The sequence below is a fragment of the Vanacampus margaritifer genome, chromosome 16 (genome assembly GCF_051991255.1).
Source record: "Vanacampus margaritifer isolate UIUO_Vmar chromosome 16, RoL_Vmar_1.0, whole genome shotgun sequence".
NCBI classification, from domain to species: domain Eukaryota; kingdom Metazoa; phylum Chordata; class Actinopteri; order Syngnathiformes; family Syngnathidae; genus Vanacampus; species Vanacampus margaritifer.
This window is the reverse complement of record NC_135447.1, coordinates 371555-390000: the sequence shown is the minus strand read 5'-3', so window position 1 is coordinate 390000 and position 18446 is coordinate 371555. Positions and strand designations below refer to the sequence as shown.

Genomic DNA, 18446 nt, shown 5'->3' with positions numbered 1-18446 from the left:
GTTTTCCTTTTTTCGATATGCTTCAAAAAACACATTTTTGGCACTTTTTCTAACAGCTCGCGTTTCCAATGAGTTTTATTTTTGCATTTCTTGAAAATTGGAATAAAAACGGCTGGATGGAAAGCCAAGCAATGACGTCATGAAGACGTGTTATCTGTATGAGAAAAAAAAAAAAGAGTCAGCAGCACAGATTTGGTGACTCACAGTCGGATACGAAGTCATCGATGGAAACGGTGACTTTTGCCGGTTCTCTCAGGATGCCGTTGACCGGCGTGCGCAGGACCAGATCAAAAGTCTCGCTTCCCTCCAGCTCGGGTCTTCCCACGTCGTCCAGGATGTTGACCCGGAACGTCAGCGCGCTCACGCCCGGAGCGAAGTCCAGCTTTTGATGGACGGCCACGTAGTCCAGACCAGCTGGAAGGAAGGAAGGAAGGAAGGAAGGAAGAAAGGAAGAAAGGAAGGAATGAAAGAAGGAAGGAAAGTAGGAAGGAAGGAAGGAAGGAAGAAAGGAAGAAAGGAAGGAAGGAAAGAAGGAAGGAGGGAAGAAAGGAAGGCAGGAAGGAAGGAAGGAAGGAAGAAAGGAAGGAAGGAAGGAAGGAAAAAAGGAAGGAAGGAAGGAAGGAAGGAAGGAAGAAAGGAAGGAAGGAAGGAAGGAAAGAAGGAAGGAAGGAAGGAAGGAAAGAAGGAAGGAAGAAAGAAAGGAAGAAAGGAAGGAATGAAAGAAGGAAGGAAAGTAGGAAGGAAGGAAGAAAGGAAGGAAGGAAGGAAATAAGGAAGGAAAGTAGGAAGGCAGGAAGGAAGGAAAGAAAGAAGGAAGGAAGGAAGGAAGGAAGGAAGGAAGCAAGGAAGGAAGGAAAGAAGGAAGGAAGCAAGGAAGGCAGGAAGGAAGGAAGGAAGGAAATAAAGAAGGAAAGTAGGAAGGAAGAAAGGAAGGAAGGAAGGCAGGAAGGAAAGTAGGAAGGAAAAAAGAAAGGAAGGAAGGAAGGAAGGAAGGAAGGAAGGAAGGAAGGAAGGAAGAAAGGAAGAAAGGAAGGAATGAAAGAAGGAAGGAAAGTAGGAAGGAAGGAAGGAAGGAAGAAAGGAAGAAAGGAAGGAAGGAAAGAAGGAAGGAGGGAAGAAAGGAAGGCAGGAAGGAAGGAAGGAAGGAAGAAAGGAAGGAAGGAAGGAAGGAAAAAAGGAAGGAAGGAAGGAAGGAAGGAAGGAAGAAAGGAAGGAAGGAAGGAAGGAAAGAAGGAAGGAAGGAAGGAAGGAAAGAAGGAAGGAAGAAAGAAAGGAAGAAAGGAAGGAATGAAAGAAGGAAGGAAAGTAGGAAGGAAGGAAGGAAGGAAGAAAGGAAGGAAGGAAGGAAATAAGGAAGGAAAGTAGGAAGGCAGGAAGGAAGGAAAGAAAGAAGGAAGGAAGGAAGGAAGGAAGGAAGGAAGCAAGGAAGGAAGGAAAGAAGGAAGGAAGCAAGGAAGGCAGGAAGGAAGGAAGGAAGGAAATAAAGAAGGAAAGTAGGAAGGAAGAAAGGAAGGAAGGAAGGCAGGAAGGAAAGTAGGAAGGAAAAAAGAAAGGAAGGAAGGAAGGAAGAAAGAAAGGAAGGAAGGAAAGAAGGAAGGAAAGTAGGAAGGAAGAAAGGAAGGAAGGAAAGAAGGAAGGAAAGTAGGAAGGAAGGAATGAAGGAAGGAAGGAAAGAAGGAAGGAATGAAAGAAGGAAGAAAGAAAGGAAGAAAGGAAAGAAGGAAAGAAGGAAGGAAAGTAGGAAGAAAGGAAAGAAGGAAAGAAGGAAGGAAAGTAGGAAGGAAGGAAGTCCATGACGGATGAATATATGAGTTGACAAACCCGACGGGGTCTCACCTTCCGCAGAGACGGGCTGGGATTGACGAGAGCGGACGGTGACGCTGGCGGGTTTGGAAAGGTCGCTGCCGGTGCGGACGACTCGGACCTCCAGAAAAGCGTCGCTCTCATCCAAGTGATAATCCTTCTCGCCAAAGTAAAAGAGCGGCGCTGAAGGTCACACAAACACAAGACAAACATTTCCACCAGTCCGTCCTTGTGTAGGATTGACAGGCGACCAGTCCATTTTTGCACTTAGGCATGTTGTGTGTGAACTTTGTGCATCAGATGCACTTGTCTGTGTGTGTCACAGTTGTAGATACACACACACACACACACACACACACACACACGGCGCCACCTCCAGACTGCTGAAAGGTCTTTTTTGAAGTGACGCTTTCCTGAGGCGTCTTTTTCATCACGCGCGAGGCTTTCAAGTGGGGAAAAAAGTGACAGGAGGAAAAGTTGATCTTTCTCTTTCTCGCTCTCGCTCGCTTATTCCTTCAAATTTGACACATCCCCAAAATATCTGTCTGTCATTTTGCCCTCTTCTCTTTGCCGCCATCAATTGTCAGCATGAAACACGTTGACAGTTTTTTCTGCTGGACTCTTTTTGGGGCTGAAGCGAGCCAGGCAGGACGCGGACGCTTTCCCGCTTTCCCGCTTTGCCGCTTTCCCGCTTTGCCGCTTTCCCGCTTTGCCGCTTTCCCGCTTTGCCGCTTTCCCGCTTTGCCGCTTTCCCGCTTTGCCGCTTGTGACGTGAAACGAGAGCGCGAAAGGCAGAAAGTGACGCGGCCGCTTTACCGTCGCGTGGATCCTCCAGGATGGTGACCCTGACGGAAGGGTAGCGCGGGCCCAGGCGGCCCCCCACGGGCAACGACAGGGTGACGTCGAAGCTCTCGGGGGGCTCGTGCAGCGGGTCGTCCATGACCAGCACGCGGCACGCCTTCTCCCGCTCGCCGCCGCCGAAGCGAAGCACGCTGCCGCGCCGCTCCGGACGGGAGACGAAGTCCGAGTGGGACCGGACGCCGGTGGGCGCCGCGCCCCTGGCGGACCCTTGAGGGAAAGCAAGAGACGCCACAAGGAATGAATAAAGATGGCCGACTAAATGATCGGCTAACTCGGTTTAGTCCAACACTAAAACTATAATCAATCGTTTTAAAACCATATTTCAAACAATATTTCGCATAAAAATGTGTGCCTTCATGCATGCATGTTTTAAGTCTCCTGCCTGTTCAGGGTTCAAATTTGACTCGAAGATGATCCGATAGTCAAGTAATGTTTTGCGGCATTGATGGCGAGAAACATGCAAATGACGGATGATGTCATCTAATCTCCATATTGATCATGAGACGTGTGATGATGATGATGATGATGATGATGAGGATGATGATGATGATGATGATGATGATGATGATGATGAGGATGATGATGAGCGCGCCGACCACCAAATGTCACGCTTAACGAGGCGCGCCACGCTAACGAGCTGCTTTGCTAATCTGCTCATTGTCGACGCCGTTGACCTTTCGGCGACTTCGGAGGGCAAATCGCAGGCTGGTTCTGGCGGCTGCTTTTGGACCTCTCACTGTGCCGTCGACATTTCAAGACCACATTCCGAGTGCGCGCAAACTCAAATGAACAAGGATAGATGTGACATTTTATTCAAAGAAACGCTTTTCTTTTTTTGAAGCTTTGAGATGATCGAGTTGTCATGAAAAAGTGCACATTTTCACAGCCAAACTATTTTTGTATCTTTATTTGCATATTTGTAATTCATGTGCAAGCAACACAAGCAACCACAAAAAAAACATCCGATAAACGAGCATGACAAGACAAAGCAGGATTTCTTATTTTCGGTCCTTTTTATATTATATTGTATTTATTTACCTTTTTTCAACAATTTTGCCCTTATTTCAAAGAATGTAAGCTTTTATTTACAACATGTTTTTGTTGAAAAAAAGTGACTTTTTTTTTTTTTTTTACTAATCATATCATTTTGGGGGGACAAAATTAACATTTGTATTGTAATTTACCAGCGGCATAAAATAATTTTTTACTTCACAGATGCTGTTGATTTAGTGCTGACATACAAAGTAAAGGAAATGGTGGCGTCAGGCATTTATTTATGCACATGCCAGGGACTTTATTTGAGGAAATATGCACGTTAGTAGCATGCTGGTTTCAATGAAGCCCCCAAACCCCCCCCCCCGAGTGTTGTCGTGAATGATATGACCCCTCCAAATATATGAGGTGAGGCGTTAAGAGTTCATACCCTGCTGCGTGTAGCACAGAACCGTCAGCTCCTCGCTGATGTCGCCGCTGCGGTGGACGGGGACGGACAAATGTCCCACGTCCTCCTCCACCGACAGCGCGGGTTCGGGGAAGAAGACGCTCGACTCTGAAAGGAAATTTTGGGTCATTATCCAAATAATAATAGTCATAATAATAAAATGGCATTTACAACATGACTGCTGAGACGGTCGAGCCAAGATGTTGTGGGTTGGGTGGGTGGGGGGGGGGGGCTCACACACTCACATGGGGGGGGGGGGGCTCACACACTCACATGGGGGGGGGGGGGCTCACACACTCACAAGGGTGCTGCTTCTTAGCCAAGTGGGTCAAGTTCACCTCCGTGAAGAAAACAGCGCTGTCACGTTGAATATTTCATGAGGGTTGAATGAGGGCAAGCAAAGGCCACACGTTCGCTAACGTTGGCTTACATTGGCTAACGTTGACTAACGTTCGCTAACGTTCGCGAACGTTTGTTAACGTTCGCTAACGTTCGCGAACGTTTGTTAACGTTCGCTAACGTTGCCTTACAAAGTCGCTGCAAGCTAAAGAGAGCTTTTATTCCTTTATTTCCTTTCACAACCTTTAAAAAAAAACAAAAAATACCAATGAGCTAACTGCGCTAAAAGCTAATAGAGATTCTAGTAAACTCTGGAGAAAGCCGAACAATTTTAAGTTTAAAAAGTACGTCATTGAAATGAAAGCCAAGTGGAACGTTGATCCATTTGGCTCGAGTTCGTTGAATTCAAAGCAAAGTCATGAAGACGCTAACTGCGCTAAAAGATGGTTGCGACGAGGAGGCGCGAGCTAAGTGTGCTAAAAGCAAAGCTTTGTGACTGATGACATGTTTTATTGATTTTGTCTTTGCGCACACATCAACAGCGCTGACATTTACAAGAAGACGAATTCCCAGTTGGACCCTCGTCTTGCTTTTCTCTTCGTCAGCGGGGAAGAAAAAACAACAACATGGCGCTTATCTAGGTGAGGCAATTGACGGCAGGTTCGCATGCAATTTGGACCAGCTTGCAGACATCAGAGCAAAACGAAGAATTCAGATTTCAAATTATGAAAGAAAAGTTGTATTTAGTTTTCATTTTGAAATTCTCTTGTTAAAATATGACTTTCTTCCCTCGACTTCAACATCAGAATATTACGACTTTCGATTACATTTTTTCCGTCTTTTCCTTTTGTGAAAATGACAACTACCTGTTCTTGAAAAAAAAAACAGCAATATTGATATTTTTTCTTCCTAAAAATGTGAATTTGTTACCGTAATATTGCGGCATTATGAGTAAAAAAAAAAGAAGAAGAGTAAATTGTAGGTAATGGGTTCGAGATGCCACGGACTTCCAACTTTCACACATCAGCGTCGTTTCCGGCCACGTTCCAACACTCGCACCCGTGCGCACCCCCCAACCGCACGCTCCTTCCTGCCTATCGTCTGACTTTTCTGAAACGAGACGGACACGCTCGCACCCGTGGACGGGAACGCGTAACCGAGGGGCACAAAGGCGGAAGCGCCCGAAGTGGGACGCGGCCCACACGTGGCAAACAGGAAACGGAAAGAAAGCTGATGTGTGAAAAGCAGGAAGTCGGAAGTCCCGCCCCCTCCGTGGCATGTACCCCATTTTGTGTAACTGGCGTGCTTTTGAATAACATTTATTCTTTGGAGCCCAAAAGTTTGTGGCCCCGCCCCCTCGCCCTCCTCCTCCAATGACGACTTGATGTACTTTCAATGGAGCAGCTGCTATTATGTTGCCTCCGTTTTTTTTGTTTTTTTTTGTCTGTGCTCGGAGCACTTTTGGCTCCGAGTTCAAACGTCTTCAAGTTAACAGCAAGTCTGTCGTCCTTCATCTTTTCGCTCTCTCTGGAGTGGAATGTTTTGGATTTATTTATTTTTTTTTGTGGTGGTGCGCGAGCTGATGTTCCATCCCGTCGACACGCGCTCTCATCATCATCATCATCATCATCATCATCATCATCATCATCATCATCATCATCATCCTTGCGGTGTCCGACTTCGTCTCCCCCGTGACTTCATTACTGGCCACCCTGTGAAGATTGTCAAATGCGACAGAAGGCGTCACTCGGCGCCGGCTTTTCGGCGCCGGCTTTTCTGCGCCGGCTTTTCGGCTCCGGCTTTGGAGGCGAACGTACGTCCGGAGGGCGAGCAGTCCGCCGCAGATCGGCCTCGGCCCAAAACCCAACGACTCTGAGCTTCAGCCCGGTCTTGTCTTCAATTAAAAATATTCTTCTCTTTCTTACTGTCTGATGTACTTTTTCTGGTCAAGTGCGAAACGACGCTGACAGACTTTTTCCGCCTGTGTTTCGAAACTCTCGAGAGCGAGTTGAGCATTTTCTAGTCCCGCATATTTGTCCATTTTTTGGGGAGGAACATATTCTGTGTTATTCACTGCTCAGGCTAATATAAAAGTAGTGCTTTGACATCATCTTGTGGCGTCTTTCTGTCAAGGAACTATGTTGAGATGAACTCATTCACTCCCAGCAGCCATTTTGACTAAAGTAACCCCCTTCGCTCCGGGTTGTTTTACTGGACTTTGACTGATTTTGCAAGGCCCACAGAATATTGTGTTCTATTGCTATAAAATCCAAAAGAAAGATTAGCGTCCCTTCTTTCATCAGGAAAAAAAGTAGATTTGTTTCCATTTTTTCCGCAATTAGCGTTAGAATGTAGCTAAGTTTCATCATTATTCACATTTCTGTTGAAAACACTGGCAAAAAGAGCTTTTTGCAACATGGCCCCGGTTGATCTCTTATACTCTGCTGCCACCTGCTGGCCGTTGTTGTAATAACTATATTTGCATCAAAGCCCTTCTGCGTGCTCTAGCATTAAAAAACAAACAAACGTATAAATACGTCTTTGGGAGTATGGTCATATTTAAAATACGTTTTGGGGAGCAAATGAGTTAAGAAGCAGGAAATGAGTGAATGATTCCAAACGCTTGCGTATTCCTCGATATCGGAGGATTTTTTTTCCTATCAATTTTGTCACAGTTTTTGTCTTGTCTATTCATTTTCCGGAATTGATGCACTTTGACCCCACTCATTTGGTACGCTGCGTGAAAGGGGTTCACCAGTGGGCGGTGCCTTCTTTAATAACAACGCAAGACCCTCGGTGGGCTCTGCATTAGCCCGAGCTAGCGTTGACCTCTTTTTCTTTTTAAACTTCCTTCAGTTAGCTTGTAGTCCTTTGACTTTGGTTAGCTTCTATCTCAGTTAGCTTTGAGCCATTTTTGTCTTTCAAAACGGATCATTTCCTTCTTGCATCCTCACCGTCATGCGGGTCGTCCAAGATCTCCACCGTGGCGGCGGCGGGGAATTCCAACGCCGCCATGACGGGCTCCGACAGAATGACGCGGAAAGTCTCGGCCCTCTCGTACTCGCCGTCCGCGAGGATCCGGACCCGCCAGGTGGCCCTGGTCTGGCCCGGGTTGAACTGGACCTGCCTCTGGGACTCGAGCCGGAAGTCTCGGTCCTTCTTGGCGCTGCCGTCCTCAGTTCCGATTCCTGGAAGGAACATCGGCAGAAGAAGATTGAGATTTGTGGCTTTGGCAATCCTGGCACGTGTCGGATTCATTTGCAAAGCCTTTTAAGAAGATCTTTACCGACGGAAATAATCGTATTCTTCTTCTCATATTGCGAGACATCAAACAAAAAATTGTGGAATTATAAACATTCAAAGGGAAGATGATGGTAGAAGGACGGAAAGAAGAATGGAGGGAGGGAGGAAGGATGCCTTTTAAGGGTTCCAAAGCAGTACTATGCTAATCGTGGCTAACGCTAATTTGCCAAACGACTTTGTTACTCATGAACGTGCAAGTCAAAGTTGATCATGAAAGGAAATCACTGATTGGTGGAAAAGTCCATTGAAAACGTGACTTGTCATGACAGGGACAGGAATGGACCGCTATGTGAGGAAACGGCATTCAAACATGTAGAGACAGCTGAGTGGACCAGAACCGGACGTGACGCGAGAAGACGGGTCGCCATGACGGGACTGAACGCGGGCAGAACGTGAGGAAGACGAGGGAGACTTGACGCAAGCAAAGACGGTTTCGTTCTTCAAACAAATGTCGTGCAAGCGTTTCAAGACTTGCGTGTGTCCAAAAGGAGACGCTGAGGACGTTGAACGCATGTCATGGAGACGGCAAGTTGTTTTTTGCGGACCTACGAAGGAGGTTTGGCTCAGGTTGCCCCTCCGCCTCAGCACCACCTCCACGAAGGCGTCGCCCTCGCCCTCGCCCTCGTCCTCGTCCTCGCCCTCGTCCTCGCCCTCGTCCTCGTCCTCGTCCACCACGTAGAAGTCCTTCTCCAGCGAGATCCAGCACCAGTCCACGAAAAAGCGCTGGCCCGTCAAGCTGTTGCCGTCTGAAAAGAAAAATACAATTCAACAAACTGCTCATGTTTGACTGTTGGCTTGTGTTTGTGTGAGAGCATTTTTTATTTATTTATATTTTTACTGCGTGCGCCACAAGTCGGCCTCGAGGCTTTTGGCGAGCACATCATCGGCGTTGAAATTCTCGCTTGCGCTTTGTTGAACTTTTCACCTCACGACACTTCAAGTCTGCTTTGAGGTTTTTTTTTCTTTTCATCCTCTGTTGTTTTTTCTCTCTTTTACCCACAATGCAACCCTTCAGACAGGTCAAGCGGAAATCTGTGTTATACATAATGGAAGCATGTAGCCGACACTTACACGCACACGCGCGCACACGCGCGCACACATTCATAATTCATCAGGTTGGAGCTTCAAAAATACATGATTTGACTGTTGCTTTTTTCTTTTCTCATTGTCTATTCATTCATTATTTGAAAGAGGAGGTTTGTCTTGTAAACTTAACATGTCTATTTCCTTTCCAAAAGTAAAGGAAAAAAATACATGTTATTTATCCAAGAGTGATTTTTTGTCAAAAATGCTATTCTAATAAGTGTTTTCCTAAAAAAAAAAAGAAGCTAGCTGTTTAGCAAACACATTTCTGTACGTTGCATAAGATCTTAGATTGCTTCATATTTTTCAAAAATGCATGCATTAGCTGTCATACTAAAGTATCTTCCCAAAAGAAAATCTACTTTTTTTTTTACTTCCAAAAACAACAATACAATTTTGTGTGCATTTTGGGAATCTCTGGCCTGAAGTCATTCATGTCGTTAGCGAGGGAAACAAGAACAATTTCGGCGGAAATTTTGAATGGGACTCCTGACTGAAGGTGGAAACGGGTCACTTCCTGTTGATTTTAGGCCACTTCCGGGTCACTTCCTGTTGAAATCAGGTCAAAATGAGCGAAGAATCACATCTGACGGCTGCCGTATGCGCGCGCAGCGCGGCTTGGAAAAAGGTGCTTCATTTGTGGATTAGCGAGCCTTGCCGGGGGGGGGGGTCACGTGAGCGCCCCCTAGAGGAAAGCAAAAGGAGTGCGGCCCCCTCGGCTCAGCGACTGATTAAATGCTCACTTCCTGCAGTCGCCAGCAAAGTTGTGGCGAGGCGTTTAATGATGCTCAGGTTTTTGTAGCACTTGGAGCGACGCTCGCGGGGGCGGCAAAGTTCCCTCGGGGGCCGCAAAGTTCCCTCGGGGCGGCAAAGTTCCCTCGGGGGCCGCAAAGTTCCCTCGGGGGCCGCAAAGTTCCCTCGGGGCGTCGTGACATCCGAACGCGTCGAGGCTGCGTTGTGCTGCAGGCTGACTTTTCTCGCGTCAACTCCTTAATTTGCCTCCAGATTGTCGCGCGCTGCCGTAAAAGAGCCGCAGCAGATTTTGACGTTTTTTTTATGAAGAGGCTGACGCAAATGTAAAGCGAGCATACGACTCCCGCGGTGCTTTTTTTTCTTTTTCTTTTTTCATGGCCTGGGAGGATGCGGACGAGGGATGCAAATCACTTTGTCACGTCTTTGTGATGAAATATGAACGAAAGATGCACCAAATGGCAGCCAAATATTTACGATTGCTGGACGCATTCAAAGGGACGGCGGCCATCGCGACACAACTTGTTTGTTATTTCCTCGAGGGATGGGTGAGTACCGATACCAGCTAGCGGAGCTTTATTTGAAGGGATCCATATTGTGGAGGCTGCCGATACCAGCCGCCGATACTTAAGGCAAAGAAAATCATGGAGTCAGTCCACCTTGGCAGCGACTGTCTTTTCTTTTCTTTTCTTTCCTTTCCTTTTCTTTTCTTCTTGCTCTTACGAAGCAGAAGGCGCCGGCGGGCCCCGCAGGCTCCAAAGATCCGTTAGCTAGCGGCGAGCTAACGGCAGCGTTCAGGCTAATGAGAGAACGGAGGCGGAGGAGGCGAGGGTTGGCCGGCCCTGCGGCTACACGCTCGCCACTTTCTCACCGAAATGGCGGAAAGCGCTCAAAAGGAGTTGGGTGGCGCTCGGCTCGCATCATTTGCTTCTTTTTGACGCAATAAGTTAGAACGACAAAAAGACAGATGCAAAAAGGGACATTTCAAGTCTTGGATGAAACCTCAGTTGTGCAGAAAAACTGTTTGAGTCGCGTAGACGATCTCGCTTTCATCTTCACAGCAAACTCGGCACCTAAATTTGGTCGCAAGTGCGTCGCTCCAACGTTTTAGCGCCACCGTGTCAAAACACGCTCCCAAAATACATTTCAGATACAAAAAAAAAAAAGGCAAAACATTGAGTCATCGTCTTCCCCTCACCAAAGTGAATTTAATGGTTGAGGGTGAGAAAAAAGAGTGCAGCGTGAACACAAGCAGATGCTGCAGAAAACATTGCACAATTTATGGATTGGGGGAAGGTGTGGGGGGGGGGTCAATTTACAGTAGATTGATTTGACCTACATAAGTTTTGGAGGATTTACAGTAAAAAGATAGATTCGTAAAAAAAAATATATATATAATAATAATCCTGAAAAAAAAGAAAAATAATTAATTGTGGTGATATTTACAATTTTTATCTATATTTTTTTAAATGACTGATATTTTGTTTTGTTTTTTAAACAAAAAATCATTTATTAACAGTGATTTAATTTATTATTATTATTTTTTAAAGATTGTAGCGATATTCCGACTTTCCATCCCGGCAAATTCAACTCTCTTCTTCTAATTTAACTCGTTTGGATCTAAACAACATCCAACGTTCTTCTCCTAAAAAGCGCAGGTGGTTCTAGTGCTGATTTCCAATTTCCAAGACGTCCTCTTACCGTCATCGTCTACGCTGAAGCCAAAGACGTCCGACGTGGCGTTCTCTTCTTGGCGCAGGACGTAGCACACGTTCGCGGCGTCGATGTCGGCTAGCACGAAAACAACAAAGTGGCAAAAGTGAAACGACACATCGGGGGCAAAAGTGTTGGGACACTTGGAGGAAGTCACTCGGAGGAGTGAGGTGGGGTCGCAGTGAGGTGTGGGGGGGGGTTGAGGTCGCTGACGGACTTGAGACTCCGTTGGAATTGCATGCACAACTCAGCTGCCACCAGCGGAGGCGCTGTTGAGTCAGCAAAGGAATGATTACTTGCGTCTTTCTAATAAAGGATGCAGAAAGAAAAAACATTTTGTCTTTCTACATCAAAATCTGTGAGGGAAAAAATATCAATGAAACATTTGTAATGTTGCAATGTTTTTTAAGGCGTGTTTTGCGATTAAAGGTCACATTATTACAAAAAATGACAAACAAAAGCTTTATCATGTTAAAAACAGTTAGAAATTATTTTGGGAACAAAATCAGTACATGACAAGAATAAACTTGCATTAATAAAAATATCAAGTTCTCTATGTTGATAAGAAAATGCATCATTTAATGAAAATAAAGCTCTAAAAATGTATTTATTTTTTATATGGGACGACAATGTCCATATTGTGGTCAAGTTCCTGTCAAGCGTGTCCCAATACTTTTGTCCGCTTTGGAATTGAGCCGAGTTGCTTGGAGACAAAAACGTCACACGGTGAAATATTGAAAAGTCTGGCGGGTGAAAAAACGCGTTGACGCGTTGTCACTTTCACCTCAGTGACTTCCGTGACGAGACGATAAAAGAAAAAATAGCGAGAAAGATGGAATATTACAAGAATAAAGAAACATTTAAAAAAAAAAAGAATAACAATGGATAAAAGTATTTTATCAGATAAGTTGAAAGTCGACATTTTTTTTCAATATTGAAGTCTGAAATTAGAAAGTGTTATTTTTCTAGTCAACACGTGAACAAGAGCGCCATTTTTTCCTTCTTCGTCTCCTTTTTCATTCTTTCTAACGACACCAAAAAAAGAACAAAAGGCCGACAGCTACAAAAAAAGCAAAGATGCTTCATGAAGCGCTTTCTTTTTTTTATCAGCAGTCATCAGGATTTTTTTCAACAAGCAGGAAAAGCTTTCGTTTGAATTGTAAAAGCGCAAAAGCAGCCTCAATTAGATGCGAGAAAAAAAAAACAACAACAGGAAGTGACTTTAAGTCCAAATGTTCAATTTCGCGGTTAGCTTACCTTGACTGAAGCTGTTCACAGAGTGGTTCCCGCGGCCCACGTTGACCAGGTAGCCGTGCCTGGGCGGGGTGCTGACCCGGAACAGCAGCGCCGCCGGTGCGCTGTCGCGGTCCGCCGCCCTCAGGTTCTTCGGTCCCACCAGGAAGCCCAGGTGGCCCGTGGGCAGCGTCTTCAGAGCGGGAGCGCCGGCGTTCACCACAATCCGCGGGACGCCGTCATCCGCCGGCACCACCGCGATCTTCAGGGTCTGAGGGCGGCGCGTCTCCAAAAGCGTCTCCGGGAACACGTAGAAATCCGAGTGGGTGCCGTCGCTCACCGTGAAGGAGAAGGAGTCCTCCGGAGACGCGGCGCCGTCATGCAAATAGCTGATGAGGTTCTCGTTGAGGTCTTGTTTGGTGAAGGCGGCGATGGTTTTGGATTTGTTATACAAGAGTTTCCCATGGACCGGAGGCCGGGTGACGGTGAACTTGAGCAAGTCCTCCGCAGTGTCCTGGTCCTCAGCGGTGAGCTCAAAGGGCGTGACCAGTTTGCTGCGGCCTTCGGCAACCCGCAGACCGTTGATCGTCACCACGGGTTTCTTGTTGTCAACGTCCAGAACGGAGACTCGAAAGGTTCTGAAGATTGGATTGTAGCCGTCTGTGACTTGAAACTCAAAGCTGTCCATCTTCACGCCATCGTCCGCAGTGTGGACGTAGAAGATCTTGCTTGCGGCCAGTTGGATCTGCGTGAAGGACACGACGGGCAGCCCGCCGGCATCCGTGCACTCCAGGTGGCCCCGCACGGGCGCTCGAGTGACGGTGAAGACCAAGTCCTCGTCGGGGCTGTTGAGGTCGGTGGTGCTGAGGTGGTCGGTTGTCAGGGTGACGCTGCCGCCTTCCCTGAGGGACACAGCCTTGCTGACCACATTGGGGGAAACCACATCAATGCCGCCCACACTGATGTAGAAGTAGCGGCCGATCAGCGGGTTCGTCCCGTCCGTCACGTCAAATTTGATCAAGTCTCGGACGCCTTCCTGGCCATTGTGCGAGTAAAAAACAAGCCCCGCATCCACTTGCGCTTGCGTGAAGTTTGTGCCTCTTGTAACGTTTTCCACAGACCCAAGGTGGGTTCTCCTCTGCAGGAGACCCTGACTGGGTCCAAAACGGACAATGTATGCGAGCGAACTGTCATCTGAATCCAAATCGGTGGCTTTGAGGACTTGGCCGTCGATGTCTTTGGTCTCACCGACTTGCACCTGCAGGCCGTTGTTGATTTGCATCCTGGGGGTCTCGTCGTCCACTGCGATGATCTTGACTGCCGCCGTCTTCCGCGCCGAGAACTTCCCGTCGGTCAGGACGAGCTGGAAGCTGTCCTCCTTGGTTTCGGAGTCGTCGTGCTCGTATACGATGCTCGACGCCTCTCGGATCTCCTCCAGAGTGAAGTTCTTCACCAGGACGGATCCGGTGGGCAGCTGGTTCAAAATGACGCCGTGTTTGGGCGGCCTGGAAATGACGAAGGTCAGGTGGTCGGCCGGCGCGTCGGTGTCGCGGCCGTTGACCACGGGGGGGTCCAACACCAGGCTCGTGCCCTCCATCACGACGATCTCCCTCAAGAAGATTTGCGGTGGCTCGTCATTGGTGGGCACGATTACGATGGGAAAGAAAAGCTTCTCGGACAAGTTGATGCCATCCGAGCACCTGAAGTCGAAGCGGTCCTGCACCGGCTCCACGTCTTTGTGGATGCTCTGCACAAAGAATATATTCCCCGCTCGGACGTCGCCGATGGTGAAGGCGCTGATGGCAGTGCCCGACCTGGACTTTTCCGAGCCGGGCGCAGGCGAGATGTTCTCCACGTAGCCTGTGTTCGGTTGCACGACGATGGTGCACAAGATGTCTTCCACGGGCGTGTCCATGTCCTCGGCATTCAAGTGCTGAGGACCGATGGCGTTTTTGTCCCCTTCCAGGACGCTGAACTGCACACCGACTTGGACCTCAGGGGCCCGGCTGTCCACGGGGAGCACAGTGACTCGCACGTGGACCCCCTGGACCCGATTGCCACCCACCGTCCAATCATCTGACATGTCCGTGAGGGTCAGACTGAAGCCGTCCTGGTGAGAGGTGAGCCCGATCTCACCGCCGGTGTGGCCGTAGACCACCACGCCGTTATTCACGTCTGCCTGCGTGAACCTGCTGGCGGGCAGGCCTTTAACTAAGATCTCCCCAATGGTTGGCGGGTCCTCCAGGATGAAAGTCAGCTGGAGTTGGTCCGCGTCGGCGTCGCGGCCTCGGATGACGTTGGCGGTGATCTCTGCAGCGCCATTTTCCAGAACATCCATGCGAGAGCCGACGGTCCCGGCGGGGAGGCTTACAGTCGGGGCCTCGTCATCAATTGGTCGGACGTGGACTTTGACCATCACGTTCAGCACGTGAACGCCGTCGCTGACCTCCAGATGGAACTCGTCCCCGGTTGTCTCCTCGCCGCTGTGGCTGTATGAAATCCTGCCTTCCGAGAGGTCCTGCAGACCGAAAACGGCATTCTCAGGCAAGTCGGCAAATGCCGCCTGGACGGTCCCGTGTTTGGGCGGCTGATTGAGCTTGAAGTTAATGGTTTGACCCTCAGCGTCTACGGCGTCAAGCTCGGCGAGGGTGAGGATGTGCACGCCACCCTCCAACACGGCAAGACCCGTGTTGGTGATCTGCGGTGGCTTGTTATTAACGGCTCGGAGGCAGACGGTGAAGACCCCCTCCACGCCGTTCCCCGCCACGTCCTCAACGGCGTACCGAAACTGCACAACGTGCGATGCGATGCCCGGCTCCGTGGCGGGCGGGCTGTACGCAATCTTGCGGTGGTTGACTTGAGCCTGCGTGAACTCGGTCACTTCCACATCGGGGCTGTCCGTCAGAACCAAAGAACCAAAGACGACTGGGTGGTTTTCGTCGGTGTCCGTCGGGGATTGTAACACGGTGTATTTAAGGTCGCGGTCTTCAGAGTCCAAATCTGTGTAGCGCAGGACTTCTTTGCTGAACGGAGTCAACTTGTACTCCTCCACTGTCATCCGCAGGGCGGTCCCGGGGTGGAACTCGGGTGGGACATCGTCGATGGGCAATACCTGGATTACAAATGCCGCCTGGTTCGACTCATTTGGTGGATCGTTGTCATCCTGGACGGTAAAGACAAACTGGTCCACGACAGTGTGGATCTTGTGAGGCCCCACGTGCTTGTAGAACAGCTTCCCGTCTGTGATGTCCTTCTGCAGCCACTCTCGCACCTCCATCTCATAAACCTCGTCCTCCGAGTTGAATTTCCACCTGGAGGGGTCCTCCGGGGCGCCGGACTGCCGCAGCAGCAAAGTGCCAATGCTAGAAAACGGAGGGACGACGGAAAATGTAATGGTGGAGTCCTCAGAGTCAACATCAGCAGCACCGAGTGCGAGCGGCGACACGGACATCATCCGGCGCTTGAAGAGGACCAGCCCGGTGTTGACGTTGACGACGGGCGGCTCGTCGTCGGTGGGGACCACCGTGATGGGGAAGAGGAACTCCACGTGATGTTTTCCGTCCGTCATCTTAAACACGATGTTGTCACTATGTGTGTCGCTGCCGTCGTGCTGGTACACCACCGCGCCAGCGGCCAGGTGGGCGGCCGTGAAGCTGTCTCGGTAGGACCCCAGGACCAGCAGGGCGCCGTGGCGCAATCCGGCAACCACCGAGAGGCTCAGCGCCTCCAGGTTGTGGGCGTCGCCTATCTCCAGATTATGGCCTGTCATCAGGGGACGGGACTGGCCTTCGTACAGCAGCTGACCGGTGTTGCGGGTCACCAGCGGCGCCAAACAGTTCCTGGGCTTCACCACGATCATGAAGGCAAAGGGGTCCGACACAGCCCCTTCCGGGTCAACCACTTCAAACTCTAACTGGAAGATTCTCTCGGTATCGGCATCCAATGAGGGCGGTTTGTAGGCGATCTTGAGATTCTGCAGGTCCCGCTGGTAGAAGGAGGTGATGGGCTGGTTCTGGTCGTCAGTGCTGACGATGTAGCCCTCCTCGTAAGACGGCGGCAAGGTGACGTTGAAGACCAATTCCCTCGGGTCTGCCTCGCCGTCGTCCGCGGCAAGCATTTCGGGCGTGAACGCCGTCATGACGAACTGGCTCACCTCCATCATCATCGTGGCCGCAAAGCTGGGCCTGGGCGCCGTATTCTCCCGGCCCCCGCGAATTCGAACCATCAGATGGAAATGCTCCTGCTTCAGCAGGTTGCCTTCTCGATCCCGGAGCTCCAGCACCATGGGCACGTGGTCCCGGTTGGGGCACGCCCCCCGGAACGTGTGCTCGTAGCGGATGTCGGCCCGCGTTAGCTCGTCGCAGTCCATGGTTTGGGAGAGTTTTCCACCGTCCAGCAGTCGCCCGTAGCGGGGCAGAGCGCTCTCACCCGTCAACGACATCACCCCGCACTTGTACCTCTTCCGGTCGTAGGTGAAGTCCAAGATCTTGCGGTTTATGGCATCACTGGTTCCCCTCAGATGGTTGACCGTCAGCGGCAGGTTCTTGGTAAGCAGCTCCAGCTGCGTGAAGACCACCTCCACCGCCATCACAAACGGGATGACCACGGTCTCGGCGCGCCCGTCGTAGCGCAACTGCAGCCGTACCCGATCCCGTGCCGGACTCCTGGACCCGTAGTGGGTGTACGTGACATCCCTGGGACCAAAGTCGCACGGGAACTTCTTGGGCGAGAGGCGCCCGGGGCGCCGGGCGAGCGGGTCACTGTCCAGAACCGTCAGACTGCAGCGCTCACCCGGCTGCGTCTGCACCACCAGGTGGTTGACCGGGTCCACAAACACGGTCCGGCCCAGCGGCACGTGGATGCAGTTGTTGGCCACCAGGATGGCGTCCTCCGAGAGCTCCGAGCGCAGCGAGTCAAGCTGCGGCTGCGCGTGAAGCTCAACGAGGGCTGCGGAGTGGCAGAGGAGGAGAAGCGGCCACAACATGTCCGCGCTGGACAGCAAAAGTGCACAACTGGAAAAAGACAAAGAAAAAGACTCCAGGCGTGCTCGCGTGCGTGCGTCCACGCCAGCTGATGTCCCGGCACTCTCAGTGTGGGAGCGGCGCGCATCACTTTTAACTTGAAGCACTGAGAGGGAGGGGGGGGGGGTGGGGGGATGGGGGGGGAGCGCGGGGTGCCCCCTCCCCTCCTATGCGAGCATTGGAAGGACCCGCACGACTACCTGGCAGCCTATTGGCCAAGGGCGCATGTCACTCACTAAAAGGAGGCGTGGTCTAGCCCTTACAAAAGACGATGTTACTCTTATCATTTATTATTAAACATAATAGTGTTGCAGAGTGTAAGAGCATCAAGACTCAATGAGGACAATTGGAGGAAATAATGAAAGCGCCGCACGCACATGAAGAAATGACTTGAGGGACAAAAGACATTATTGTTAAGACAATAGCCTCAAGTTATGTATGACGACATTTATATTCGTCAGGATATTATAAGCATTTAATGATCAGTATCGTTTTAGAATGAATAAATTGTGATCTCAAGACAAAAAATAATAAACGACTGAATGAAAACAATATCACAATTAAATCTAGCACTTCAGGTGAAAAATGGAAAAATATAAAATCAAAATAATGATCAAATTAAATACAATTTGACGGAAGTGATTAGTACTTTTTTGCATTTGCAAAAAACAAATATTATAATTTTAGAGGTCAGAATGAAACATTTCTTCATGAATAATCCAAAAAAATAATTTAATTAAATCTGGACCTTGAAGTGATAGTTCTCAATGACATCCAATTCAAACCTAGCTCTAAAAGTGGAAACATTTCTTTATGGATTTTTATAAACAAATAGAAATGTTCATTTTCATAAACAAACAGAAATGAAAGTGAAGTCTTAAGTATAAAAGTCCATCTCA

General features: G+C 49.2%; 1 protein-coding gene across 1 annotated transcript in view; it reads right to left on the bottom strand.

The window, feature by feature from the left end:
* LOC144036621 (FRAS1-related extracellular matrix protein 2-like) overlaps positions 1–17601 on the bottom strand; it is a 23767-nt gene extending 6166 nt beyond the window's left edge. Inside the window, exons 1-8 of the mRNA XM_077547402.1 lie at positions 12551–17601; positions 11282–11371; positions 8293–8493; positions 7399–7632; positions 4088–4213; positions 2620–2871; positions 1837–1986; positions 205–414 (exon numbers count right to left, since the gene is read on the bottom strand). Coding sequence (XP_077403528.1) covers positions 205–414; positions 1837–1986; positions 2620–2871; positions 4088–4213; positions 7399–7632; positions 8293–8493; positions 11282–11371; positions 12551–17510 — 6223 coding nt within the window. The 5' untranslated portion in view covers positions 17511–17601. The remainder of the gene's footprint in view (positions 1–204; positions 415–1836; positions 1987–2619; positions 2872–4087; positions 4214–7398; positions 7633–8292; positions 8494–11281; positions 11372–12550) is intronic.
* Between the last annotated feature and the right edge of the window lie 845 nt (positions 17602–18446).